The sequence below is a fragment of the Danio rerio genome, chromosome 22 (assembly GCF_052040795.2).
Source record: "Danio rerio strain M-AB ecotype USA chromosome 22, GRCz13ab, whole genome shotgun sequence".
Taxonomy (NCBI): domain Eukaryota; kingdom Metazoa; phylum Chordata; class Actinopteri; order Cypriniformes; family Danionidae; genus Danio; species Danio rerio.
In genome coordinates, this window is record NC_141042.1 from 7,563,297 (window position 1) to 7,577,887 (window position 14,591).

Here is a 14,591-nt window from a genome sequence, read left to right on the forward strand (position 1 = left end):
TACAGGTTTTCAACTATTTCTTTATGTTTGTGTAAACATTTAAACTAAAGCACTTTTAAACGGTACCATTTCCTCCACAGCATTTTAAAAGGTTTCAATTTGCATTTTGATTACACTTTTTGGCTAATTTTGAGTAATTAGGTCAACAAATTTCAAGAGAATATGAATATGCATATTCTGAGTGATGAAGATATCAGAAACGTGGAATCTGAGAGAGTTTGTTACAGTATAGCCGGTGGCCTGCTTTCCACACACGTCTTATCAACAAACACAAATATGAACATCAATACCTTCACATATGGCCGTTTAACACTCTGTTATCTTGTTGAGATTCACCACATTCAAGGTAAATATGTTCAGTTAAAGCTCAGTTTCAAGAAAGCACTGGGTCAAGCTATCAGCACTTAAGAAAGGCTTTTATATACTCACTTCTGTCAGACATTTCATGTATTCAAAACTTATCCTGTTCGCCATGAAACTGTATATCATGATATCATACACTCACCGGCCACTTTATTAGGTACACCTGTCCAACTGCTTGTTAACGCACATTTTTATTCACATGGCAGCAGCTCAATGCATTTAGGCATGTAGACATGGTCAAGCCGATCTGCTGCAGTTCAAATCGAGCATCAGAATGGGGAGGAAAGGAGGTTTAAGTGACTTTGAACATGGCTTGTTGGTGCCAGACGGGCTAGTCTGAGTATTTCAGAAACTGCTGGTCTACTGGGATTTTCATGCACAACCATCAGGGTTTACTGAGAATAGCGCGAAATAGAGAAAATATCCAGTGAGCGGCAGTTCTGTTGGTGCAAATGCCTTGTTAATGCCATAGGTAATGCAGTGAACAATGGCCAGACTGGTTCAAGCTGATAGAAAGGCAACAGTAACTCAAATAACCACTCGTTACAAGTTATTGTTAGGAGAAAGGAATTATTACAATGGAATTTTTTTAAACATATTTTTGCCTCTTTTTCTCTTTATTAATCAATTGTATTTGTATTGCTTAAATGTGATATTAACTGAACATTTCAGTTTTTGTCCAACAGTATGTAGAAGAGCATCTCTAAACACACAACACGTCAAACCTTCAGGCGGATGGGCTACAGCAGCAGAAGACCACACTGGGTGCCACTCCTGCACAAAAAACTGAGGCTACAATTCGCACAGAGTCAGACTCACCAAAATTGAAAAACTTTGACTGATCTCAATTTCTGCTGCGACATTCGAATGGTAATGTCAGAATTTGGCATCAACATCATGAAAGCATGGATTCATCCTGCCTTGTATCAACAATTCAGGCTGCTGGTGGTGGTGTAATAGTGTTGGGGATATTTTCTTGGCACACTTTGGGCCCATTAGTACCAATTGATGTCAATGCCACAGCTTACCTGAGTATTGTTACCGACCATGACTATCCCTTTACACTTCTGATGGCTACTTCCAGCAGGATAACCCGACATGTTATAAAGCACAAATCATGTCAGACTGGTTTCTTGAACATGACAATGAGTTCATTGTACTCAAATGGCCTCCACAGTCCACAGATCTCAATCCAATAGAGCACCTTTGGCATGTGGTAGAATGGGAGATTCACGTCATGGATGTGAAGCCAAAATCTGCAGCCACTGCGTGATGCTATAATGTCAATACGGACCAAAAAATCTCTGAGGAATATTTCCAGTACCTTGTTGTATCCATGCCACGAAGGATTAAGGCAGTTCTGAAGGCAAAAGGAGGTCCAAACTGGTACTAGTAAGGTATACCTAATAAAGTGGCTGATGAGTGTATTATTCGAGCATTGTATATTCTGGATAGAATTTTAGGTTGAAAACAACCACAAATCAAAACCCTTAAATGAAAGTTATTTATTTTGAGAGGTACTTTTATTGTGCAAATCCTACATTATGATTCATGATATCACACTAAATATAAATGTAACCTACACAAGCTTACCAAGCTCTCATGGTTGCCACATACCAAGCAGATAACATTAATACACTTGCTTTACAACTTCATACATCCCATAAAATACTATAATCTATGAAAAATACTAGCGTTTTTGAACCATAATAGTATATTCTATTTACAACGGTTGTTGTGTTACTATAGCAACTAGAATTACCACAACAGATTAATTCAAGTACTAGACCTACGGCAAAGAGAATGTGATTTCCCCACGGTTAAAAATAGTAATATTTATTTAATAATTGTCACATAGTATTCTAAATGTGTGGTTCTAACTCACATAGGCGGCCTACCATGATATGAAAGTGATGTAATTCTGGCGACAATTTCCGTTTTCCTCAGTTCGCGCCGTTTTGTTTTTGTTTGGCTCACAGTCCGCACATCATGAGGCAAGCTTTAGCTCCGTCTAAACGTAAGCCATAATTTAACAACCATCTAATTTAAACTAAATATCTTTATTCACTTTTACACCGATAACCTAACTATTTTGAAATGAAAACATTCTTCGTGACAAGTCAGATTTGAGATTTATTAGCCTATCCGTCGAGCTTGTTCCGTGCTTGTGTAGCTGACTAAATCTGTTTAAACAGTCATCATCCATGTCGGTTTCAGCAAATTTGAGAACGAAGTTGTGTCATTCTTTTTCAGTCAGTGCAGGTACCATCTTTCTCTCCCCTTGGAAAATAGGGTTTATTGCAGTAAAAATGTAGTATTTTGTACATTTAACGTACACAACAGTACTAATTATATCAGTCAAACAAACTGGCTAGTTAGTATTGCAAAATGGTTAATTTTGCAGGTTAATTAATTAAGGGTTAATTGATTAATTAAGGGCTAGTCTGGCTTTGTTTTCCCCACACATAGGCCATTAAAAACAGCTATACAATAAAATAATGTATCTATTACATTAATAATGAAAATAGATTTTGATTTTCTTAAGTCAGTGTATCCTATTTATGCTGTTTTCTATTAAAAAATTAGTCATGGTTTATAATTTATAGTAAAAGTGTAGTAACTATAGTTATTGTTCATTTACACAATCACATTTTTACTGCAATATCACAGTTTTAAAGTATTGTTCGTATTGCAAAAGCATGGTTTATTTTACTTGTTAAACAATAGCTAATTAAAGGCTCCCCTGTCAATGTGTTTTCCTACACATGAAACATATACAGGAAAATAATGCCTTACATAAAAGAGATTAAAATAGATTGTGTTCTTGCAGGAGAAGTACACGTTGGCCAACCCTTCAGGTCTGATTCACTCACGCATGACTAACTTACCTCCTTTCACTGCGACCTGAACATTCACATATCTGCCAGCGATGTTGCAGGTAAGACACACACACTCACACTGTCTACTGTTGCTTGTCCCATTTTCTTATCCCTTTAGCTAAATCAAATGTGAAGCAAGAGAATTTTTAGCTTAACCATCTTGTAGTGGAACAAATTACAGCACCTTTCTGCACAAAATGATTATCGATAAATCTGACGTACAGTCTGTGGCAGGTACTAGGCTTTGGAAATACGGTGAATGCATGCAAAATTGGCATGAAGGCAAATGAAGGTCTCTCCAGTCAACCCGGTTATAAAGCGGGAGTCTCTGGAGTTATTATTAATCCTCTCAAAGAGTGCGATGACACTCTTATCAATGACAAACGGCTGCAGCTTCTAATTGTGCCTCGAGATCTGACAGGATAAATTGGCACAAGGGCAGAAACTCCTGACAGTTGCATTATGGGAAATGAATATGAACTCATTTTTGCTAAGCGACTACCAGTGTGATGAACTCAAAAAGCTCATAGGGTGCTTCCATTTTCACAGTTTGAGATGATCTGAAAAATTAAGTGACACGCGGCTATAATGTGATAATATTTCACAGGAATGTATCACTTATGAGGTGACAAGCATGATATCGTCAGTCTACTCAATTATTACGATTTATACTAGAGGGAGTGTTGATCGCTTGATTCTGCTTGGCTCATGAATATTCAAAGGTGTGTGATTATTCTTAGATAAATGCACCGCTAAAGTAGTTCCAGCCTGATTTTGACCACATTATAGTTTAATATTCCTACGCTGAACGATTTCAGTCACTTCAAGTTACTTTACAAGACAAAAAAGATGATTTCTCTACCAACTGCATTAGTAAATGCATTAGTCTTTCATTATTGACTCAAGCCTCTGTAAGAAATGGTGCCTTTTAGAATATAGGTGCTAGTAAAAAGTAGGGGTGTAACCCTGGTGTCACCCTTTCGGCCCTTAACCATCATGGCCTCCCAATTGTCCCCATCCACTGAATTGGCTCTATCACTGTTTCTCCACTCCACCTATTGTTGGTGTGTGGTGAGAGCACTGGCGCCGTTGTCCTGTGGCTGCTGTCGCATCATCCAATTGGATGGTGTACACTGGTGGTGGTGTGGAGAGACCCTCCTCATGATTGTGAAGCGCTTTGGGTGTATGGCCATACACAATTAATAAGCTATATAAATGCACGTTACATTACAATACATTTAGTAGAGACGACAATAATTAGATATTGTTGAGAGATGAACATACACACAAAATTCAGACACTTAATTTCTGTTATATTAATAATTAGAGATCGATTTATATAGCATTTATAACCATACCAATTGTTTGTGTTTATATGAACGATAACCGATATCTAAACCAAAAGCAGGCAAAATCGTAAAAGATTTTTTAATTACAGCAAAGCTATTAGTTTGTTTGTGCGTATCATTATTGTCTCTCTTCTCTTTAGATGCCTACTACAATGACTATCCTGCGTGCAATTCTTAAAATGCTCAGAAGATGGAGTTGTTTATCTGGAAATGCGATATAACAAAAGTGATATCTGATTGCGGTAAAACTAAATTAAATATCTGGAAAAGTAGTGCTAAATCGATATATCGGTTGGTTTCTATTAATAACGTTATTAGTAATTGGATTAGCTTGCTATCAATGCAACTAGCTGTAAAATTATGTTTTGGATTCAGGAATGGAGGCTATTGATGAGGTTCCGAAAAAATTGTTGAGTATACATTTTACTCACGCAGTTTGAGGACAAAAACTTGAGAAATTTCTTACAATTTGTGAATATATATTACGTGTTAACAATGCTTTAAGGTGTGGTAACCAAACACACATACATATAACTTCGTTCAAAAGGACGGGGTAAATCCTTTCGCTGTATAACGTTAAGATTTACACGCAATCTGACATTCACTTGCTCTGATTACGTCATATTGAAACCAGGGTCATTACGAATGCGTACACAGGTCTACGTTTTTGGGGACACAGAAATATATTACAGAAGGTACATCTTCTTACAGTTTTTGTTTTTGCAAATCCGCCAGAGGCCACTGTGTATTCTTTTTGATGATCTCAAATTTCTCTCGCATGTCCTCTTCTCAAGTAAATCCACCAGAGGGCACTATTTACACTATATGACCAGACCAGCTTGCTGTTTACTGATTGACTGACCCACCCACCCCTTTCCCTAAATTCAACCAATAGTGTTTTCAAAAGAAATCTAAAAAAGAAAGGCCATGTGATTACACCACGTTTTCAGCCTGTGTTTTTTTTTTTTTTAACCTTTGATTTACCTGATTTTACCTGGTTAATGAAACTGTTCTTTGCCAGACTCAAACCTCATTGTTGTGGTCAACTCTGCTCCGTGTCCCAAGTCTGCCACTGACAGCAAACTGGTAACACTGGAAAAGCCGTCTTTAGGAGGTAAGTGGTCAGCTGGTATTGCTAAAAGAAGCTGTTGCAGGCTCATGCCACCCACGTAGCATTCGTTTTTATTGACGAAGTAGCCAGATGTACCTCTGACTACATAATTCGCACTTTCCAGAAAGGTAGACAGGAGTATGTATCCACAAGGAGGATGTGATGCTTATATTTTGCTCCAGAAGTCCTGTAACTGATTCAAGACATGCATTAGCGCTTCCCTTACCATAATATACCTAAAACTCAGGACTGCCGTAAAAATGAATCAGTGTCGGGAAAGTTAATGTCTCTTAATTGATGAGATATCTCGTGATTGGCGGGGAAAAAGTTAAGCAAGCATGGATAATGCACATTTTGAAACAACACACAACTAAAGTAACTGTATTCAGCTATTCTTTTTGATGAATACACATTTTACATACTTTTTAGGTTGGTTAGTCTGCATATTAGCTCCAGCCATATGGCGCTTCCACACCTGCCTCATTTAGTTTGGCTGAATCACCCTGAAGTTCGCAACTTTGTAATTTAGCCCCATGGCAGGATGCAGATAAAACTGAAGTTGTGAGAAGTTGGGGAGCATCATAGAAATATAGATTGTGTTCAAAAGCTTTAAAAGGCATGTCCCAATCCAATATCTGCTTCACTTCCCCTGCCTTCGATATCCCACAATCCTATGTGTTTTCTTTCTGACTGTTGAGCTAAAAGAGTAAACATGGCATCTCAGAGTGCCACTCGGGTATCAGTTTGTATGTACATTAATATTTTTGATCAACACTTTCTATTTTTGAAGGAATTTCTATGGTGGCCGAGAGAGATTAACAAATTAAGAAAATTTAAGAAAGCACATGCAATCACAAAAAACACCAGCAAATAAACAAACGATCTTCATCAATTTGACAGCACACTTGTTGCAAATTGGTCACAACACAAACAACTGAAGAAACGCGCAGCAAATTGGTCACAACACTTGCACATATGCACGTAACACAACAGAAATTAAGGAATGGCTGGCTGGTAATTTCTTACACTTGAATGGATCAAAAACTGAAGTAGTAGTGTTTGGGCCTCCGAGTGTCTGTGAATCTACAATTTATAAATTAGGTTCGATCAAGCCTGAGGTCCACAGTCACGTAAAAAAATCTTGGAGTTACTTTTGACACTGAGTTAAAGTTCGACAAGCAAATAAACTCAGTCGTCAAAAGTGGTTTCTATCAATTAAGGAACATTGCCAAATTGAAGCGTTTTCTTTCTTTTAAAGAGCTGGAAACTGTCATTAATGTTTTTATTATGTCAAGACTGGACTACTGTAACTCTTTGTATTCTGGAGTTTCACAGGCATCAATAGCACGCCTGCAGCTGGTTCAAAATGCAGCTGCTAGGCTTTTAACAAAAAGAAAGGCTTTTTAAAAAAAAAAATTCTAGTATCTCACCAGTATTATCATCTCTTCACTGGCTCCCAGTCCAATTTAGAATTCAATATAAGTTATTGCTACTTGTTTTTAAAAGTTTGAATGGTCTGGCACCGATTTACATCTCTGAGCTTCTTCGCTGGCACACTTCATTGAGGCTAATCAGGTCCGAAAACACATTTCAGCTAGTTGTCCCCAAAACACGGTTGAAATCAAGAGGTGACAGGGCTGTTTCTGCTGCAGCCCCCCGACTGTGGAATGGTCTGCCTTTACATATCAGGTCATGTTCTTCACTTGGTGCTTTTAAGTCTTATCTAAAAAAAATCACCTTCTGTCTCTTGCCTTTGATTGTAATTAATTAATTTTAATCTGTTTTACATATTTTGCTTAATTTTTTTATATAGGTATAGATTTTGTATGCTGGTCGTTTTGTAAAGCACTTTGGTCAACATCTGTTGTTTTTAAATGTGCTCTATAAATAAAGCAAACAAACAAACAAACAAACAAACAAACAAATGTTTTAAGAGGACTCAAAAAACATGACGGACCCTTCTGAGATATGGATGTTTTTTTTGTTTATGTCGTATAACCAGGATATTAAATTAAACGAAAAACAACTCACCTTTTAAAGACCACCAATCACTTACGGCATAATAACACATCCATATCTCAGCAGGGTCCATCATGTTTTTGGGTCCTTTTGAAACATTTCCATTGTGTTACGTGGATATTTGCAAGTGTTGTGACCAAAAATATGTCTGAAATCAGTTTAATGAAGTGCCTTTGTCCAGAGTCACTGCCTTATAAGCAACAAGTCAACAGTATACAAAGCTTTCAGTAACAGTCTTACACCCCGGTCACAGTGAGAGCGTCAAATCAATAAGCGACCAATGTAAAGTGTATGTCTTCCGACGACCTCTGGCTATTCGACTTTTGGTGACTGGGGTGTCAAGTAATGCAACAAAGTTGAGAATCCTCCTCTCAAAGCTGAGAATCCTTCAACTTTATGTAAACGAAGAGTGACATTCGTGAGCGACAGCTAATATAAGCATCAGTTGAACTCACATGATCCTCTCTCAGCTTCTGTAGCAGCAGATTGTATCTCCATACTGTAGACCTACTCAGACCAGCAGATAGACAGCCGCAATGACAGAGAACACACTTTTTTTTGTTCCTCTTTGTAATTAAGCATTTAATGTACTGGTTTCATTTATATTTACAGTTTTTCCTAAACAATGTTTATCTTCAGCTGAACGTACACTCTTTCGCTCTCGATGAACATCATCATAAACGTTACATTCGCAGCTTCAAGGTGGGAATGCCCACTAGTGACTTCAATCCGCTTGTTAAGTGGTGACGTGTTTGTGACGTATGTATACTGTTTCTGGGTCCAAGCAGCCATTCATTTGAGTGGAGAAATCATTTGTTTATGATCACGTTTTATTCCTATCACACATTAAAGTTAATTTTATATAAAATCATAGTGTACACAACAATCTCTGGGCTTACTACATAACAAATATCAAAAAATTAACAATTTATAAAAAATTAATCACTTTCTGGCCATCGGATATCAGGCAATGGACATATATACTGCGATCGTGATTTTCGAAAGCATTAAATCGCTTTGTAAACGTTTATTATTACCATTTCATGAGTCTCCCCATTCAGTTGAATAGAGCGCTTGGACCCGGTTGCCGCTTTGCGTGACGTCACACTTAACAAGCGGATCACCACCCAGGGAGCTAGTAAATTTTGAATATTATTTATTTTATTTATCAAGTTGCCATGTATTTTTCATTCACATTAATTCTGACCAATCAAAATTCAGTTTAACAAATTTGTTCAGCAACACATCTAGCCAATTAGTAAAGTGTATGTTGTAAAATGGCTAAAAATGATAAAATTGCTTTGCCCTCTAAACAAACCAGCAACTTTAGAATGAAATAAACTATAAACTCATTGTGCATCCACAAACGAAGACTGAATGCATCCATTAAAAAATGGTGTGTATTTAATGCATTTGGAGGACGAGGAATGTCTCAAAGGCTCTAGTGTTGCTCTTCGAGATCCTCATCAGGATGCATTGACGGTTGGGTCGTGCTGTTGCAAGAGCTTGGCAGTTTTCCCTCCATCTGCCAGAGACGCTCCACATCAGCACTGAGACATGAGCAGGATATGACATTCATCAATCATTTGTGATGTTCTTCTCTGCATTTAAACAAACAGAGCATATGTCGGCCCATCATAATCCTGCTGTGACTTTGGCCAATGCCGTCCAGTTAAACGGAGCTGCTATTTATATTTAATCACCATCCTGATGCCAGCGGGCTACTTTAATATACATCTTTCTGAGAAGAGTGGAGTCTGGTGTCTTCTCATGCTCTTGATGGACGTCTCAAGCTTGGATTTTCTTTATTCTGCTTTGGTTTGATCTCATGCGCTCCTGTCCTGTATGCAGAAACCGTCTGATGAAACCTTCATCTTCCAGTTTCTGCTTTCCATAATGTAGGTTGAAAATTAATTCTACCTGCTGTTTGAATTTATGAATAACTCAGAGGAAAGTGAACAGTAAGCCTAGGAAGCACTTGTAATTCAGACACATTTTACTGCATGTTTTTTCGAGAATATTGCAGCTGCGTAATTTATATGATGTCCAGGTCTCTTCACAGCTTTTGGAGGTCTGATTTTTGTCTACTAATTCAAACAAAACACACACACACAACCCACAAATGAAATTGCTGGTGTGCCTTTGAATCTACAGCATTTTGAAAATGCTTAGGGTCACGAAACACCAAAACACATTTTTTGGGCAGTCGGATATGTGTCCCACACTGCTAAAAGCACTACTAGGACACCTATATTTCACTAAAAAGTGTAAATTGGTTGTTTTTGCGTTATTTCAAGCAAATTCGTACTTCCGGTTTGAAACTAATTTTTGAAGCTGCGTCACGGCCATGACATAATAGCGTTGTATTCCAGCGTGCAGACTGGGTGTCTGTGCCAGAGTGTGTCTTATTACGTCTTACAGTGTGATGCATTAATGCATGAGTTAGGCTTGGTTCAAACCAATTAGCGCTCTATTGTGCAACTTCATTAATATTCATTACTGTCATAGTGTTTAGACGGCAGAGACGCCATGTTGTGTTGGCAAAACAAGCGTGAAGTGTTGCTTTTATAGTTTGCTGTAGTTAAGTTTCGTTTTCATTTTCTCTCTGTGAGAGCTCAGACTCACGTGTGGATTAACAGTGTACGCAAAGCTCAACAACAATAACTTACGTGTCTAAGGAGGATTATTATTTACCTAAAAGCTGTTCTCATCTGCAAACGCTGAAATCCGGATTCGCTTTTAGTCTCCTCTTAATAAAGACGCGGCTCTAGTTGCTGGTGATTGTCCTGTCTTCACAGATTTGGTAAGTAAGCGACCAGCGCTCTTTGTTTATTGAGTTTGTTCGTATCAAACTAAGTTAACCATTGCACCGAGTGTAAACATGTTAGCACCACAACCAAACTTTAACCTCATGTAGGGTTTTTTTTACTGCATTTTGTGACCGGAATAACACACACGGCTTTCTGACGCTACCTGCCGTGTGCATCTAAGTTTCTGGGAAATGCGGAGGGTTTTTTTTCTCTCATTCGCCGTGCGGTATCAAACATTGCATGAAAAATACACGCTTACAGCAGTTCCTCGAATCAAATATCTCGTTTGTCGCGAGAGGCATGAATGAATTCCCTGAATGAAAGAGCCAAGCTGCAGTTAAAGTCCACCATTTAATAATTTGGCAAATAATTCGACTACAGATGTCCATGTAGGTTAAACACCATCACTTTCTACTGTGTGTGTGTGTGTGTGTGTGTGTATTTTGACTCTGAAACTCGCGCGTGCCCAAATAGACACTCCCACATCCTCCCACTTTAGTTCCTCCGACACTCCCCCCTAAACAGAGCTGGACACGCCCACTTTTCTGACTTTTTCCAAAGTAGAGGTGTGAAAACACCCTGCTGAAACGAGGGGGTTTCATGGCCCTTTAAAGGCGACCAATTTAGCAAAAAGCACATCTATAAGGGGTTTAAACACAGTTGTGGGGCAGCAGTGTGTGAATTCAGCCAGCCTCTAATGGTAAAAAATAATTAATTATATTTTTTTATAATCACACTTCATAAAAACAGTCTGCAGAAACACGCATTCTTCCTTTGTAAGTGTAATCAGAGGAGGACAGTCCACCCATTAGTGATAATAATTAATAATTAAAGCTGCAAGCAGTGTTCATAGGGACCTCGCACCCAGGGCTCACCGCCGCCTGGTGGCCTCAGGATGACAGAGAACAGCAAACAACATTAATTTAAGTCGATATATATAAATAACCTGAGAAAATCACAGATTCCTCCTGTCAGTAGGTGGCGCTATAACTGTGACTCAAGATTGGCATGTAGATGCCTTCAGTAGAGGAATCTTATCAACTATGTGAATTTTTTTGTTAAAAAAAGGACATGATAGGTCCCCTTTAAAGATGTCAAGCACTGGTTGAGTAATACAATTGCAAAAAATGATTGATTATAATCCTGAAACATGAATAATCTTCCGACATCAGCGCTGAATAAAATGCGAGTAAGTCGTTGGTAAAATTCTGAATGATATTTATTATACCTTCATAGATAAATAGAACAGCCTATTATCTGCCGACTGCACTATCAGGCAATATGTATGTTTGTAGTAAAAAAACAAAACAAAATGTTTAACATAGTACTAATGGATCTGCTGATTATCATGATAACACTGATAAGAATATTTTATCATTCTTAAACATCACCTTTACATACGGTGGTCTTGTTTGTGCTTTGATATGAAGTTTGCGACATTAACAAATACGTCTCAGCAAGTACAGAGTTCAAATAAACAATAATTGTTCAATGCACAGATCAATTCCCATTAACTGAATCCAAATAAAGACGAGATTAACAGTCTCACGTGAACCGACACACGTACATACATGCACACATACACACACACAACTATAATACTTAGCGTTTGTGACTGTCGTTTCGTACGGGCGGTCTGGTTCACCTAGAGATACAAACTATTTGGTTTGTTACATTCCTGATTTTTAGAAACACTTCTGGAAACTGACCAGCAAATGATGAAAGATTCGTCACACACATTCACACCTTCAAGCACACATAAACAATCATGTATTCATACAGTAGCCTTAAAAGTATTTGGACAGGATATGCACTTACAAATGTTTCAAAATGAATTTCTATAAAACAAAATGAAAATTAAACAAATATGACACAGAAAAATCACTTAAACAGGGACTATTTCTGATTTTCTGTCCACACAAACAGGTATTTTTAAAACAGCCTTTTCAATGCGGTTTAGCCGCTTGTCCACATGTAAACGAGTTAATATTTTCACAAACATTGGTTCCGTGTGCGTCATTTTGTCCTTTGTTTGACATCAGATTATGGGCCGCTACTTTTTAAGGCCTCTGATTGGCCAATATGGCTTTATGCTTAAAGTTATATCGCCACCTGTTGGTTTGGCATGTGCATTGCATCATAGCATGTTTTAGCGTTTTCATGTGGACAGAGATTTATTTTTAAACAAAGAAGGGGAACAACTGTATAAAAAAATACTTGTGTATTTGTGTCGATGGTTTCAGACCAAAAAAAAAAAAAAACATTCTTAGTAAAGAGAAATCACATAATTGAATATTTCACACATTTTTCATAGTAATTTAAGTGTCCAAAATAAAATATTTTAAGGCCACTGTATGTATATTTGTAAACCTCTCATTCACATCTTGTTTGTTAAATTTACTAATTATACAACAGTCTAATGCTGCGTTCACACCAGACACAGAAGTGTCAAACCCGAGTGATTTAAGTCAATGCAAAGACTCGAATAGACATCCTGCAGTGCGTTTTGCATGAATAAGGTGACACTAATGACGGCATTCGCACAAATGAAGCACCGTGAGTTGAATGTTTTGCTCTTGAGTTGGAAAATCTAAACGTCGGCGGACATTCGTGTCGCGGTAACCAATCAGGAGCTTGCTCTTGTAGTGGCGTGACTATGACATATGGCCTGTTGTTGGTGGGGCGGGGGGGATCAAACTGGGCTCGGCTCAGTCGGCATAATTTCTGGACGAGTGCACCCTTAGAATGGATCTAGTGGACTCAGGCACGGCTCCAAACAAATCAACGCAGTTTTTCCGTCATCCTAAAGCACATAAACACAGCTATTCTCTTGATAAATTTCATGTTAGCCATTTAGCAACGAAGCTAGAGTCACCGGGCAGACAGAAGCCGTGCCCATGACGTGAATCTGTGTCGGTTGTGAAGTGAATTTGACATGCGAATGAAGCGGATTTGACGTGCGAATGAAGCGAGTAAACTCAAAATGTTCACGCATCTATTTTTGCACAAATACCACAATTTATCCGCACATACCGCGACTGATGTTAACACAGCATAATTCTAAACTTAAAATAATAATTATAATAACAATCATTTTTGGCATTTTTTTTTAGATGTGAATTTATACGTCGTTTATTTCTTTCTGAACTCTCGTATCGTTGTAGAGTTTTTATCTCAGCAAGGACATCAAATCTTTCTCTTACACACACAATCACACGTATAAACAAACAAACAAAAAAAGAATACACCATCTTCCAACACCTGTATATAATTGAGGCAAACTTGGCGGTAATAATAATAATGAAGTCTAAATAAAACTAAAAAAACATGCACAGGACGACCAGCATGCATTTACAAGATGAGACTTGTTAACACAATGTCGTATGGGACCTGAACCCTCCAGAATCCCGAAACCCCCGCACGGCGGGAGTTACATTCTCACCAAATACACTGTTGATCCAGCAGATGGGGCTAATGAGGCTACATACAGTGAGTAAGCGCTATATTTATCTACTGACCTACGTAAGCCACTGGTCTTTAAGACAGTTTCGAGCCGTCGCTATGTACAGAAAAAGGCATCGGTGTCCAGCTGCAAGAAGCTATTCGATGTCCCAGTCCCATTATTTATAATTTGGCATGGGGGAATCCTCGTTCCCACATTTACGAAGCTTCAAGGAGTTTCATTTTTGAGGCAGTATTTCCTTTAAAAGTTCAGAAAACGTTGAAAGTTTTTGCACACTTCCATTGGGTGAATGTGAACATGTACTTGGTTTGATTGGTAGCGTTCCTTTGACGTCTGGGTTTAATCGCAGATCCAGAGGTTGTTCGGTAATGTCCGGTTGGGAATGGGGTCGGCTTTGGTTGTTCTCTGGATGTTCGCACTTGCGTTACGCTCAGCAGGTGAAGTCCTCGAAGTTGCCCTGGCCCGGATGGTGAGGTAGCATGTTGGCTGGGTAGGTCGACGGAGTGCGAAGGTTGTCACACGGAGCCTGAAGAGAAAAAATATTACAGGTCAAATTAAATCAAAACTAGCCGTATTGATTTCGTTAGCTCACATTGC

General features: G+C 38.3%; 1 protein-coding gene and 1 long non-coding RNA gene across 9 annotated transcripts in view; one reads left to right on the top strand and one right to left on the bottom strand.

Moving 5' to 3' along the window:
• The first annotated feature begins 1,035 nt into the window (after positions 1–1,035).
• Positions 1,036–6,581, top strand: LOC137488904 (uncharacterized). Of its 4 annotated transcripts, XR_015521641.1 has the most exons (4): positions 2,309–2,380; positions 2,581–2,625; positions 3,194–3,301; positions 5,613–6,581. It is a non-coding gene; the product is annotated as an uncharacterized LOC137488904 (long non-coding RNA). The 4 variants fall into 4 exon arrangements; XR_015521640.1 differs by lacking the exons at positions 2,309–2,380; positions 2,581–2,625 and adding an exon at positions 1,036–1,760; XR_015521638.1 differs by lacking the exon at positions 2,581–2,625 and having other exon boundaries at positions 2,085–2,380.
• Positions 6,582–11,732: 5,151 nt separating this feature from the next.
• asic1b (acid sensing ion channel subunit 1b) overlaps positions 11,733–14,591 on the bottom strand; it is a 394,977-nt gene continuing 392,118 nt past the window's right edge. For 4 of the 5 annotated variants that reach the window (XM_087302592.1, XM_087302591.1, XM_087302593.1 and 1 more), the window contains one exon: positions 11,733–14,520. In XM_087302592.1, the coding sequence (XP_087158718.1) occupies positions 14,425–14,520 (96 nt within the window). In that variant the 3' untranslated portion in view covers positions 11,733–14,424. 5 annotated transcript variants of the gene reach the window in all.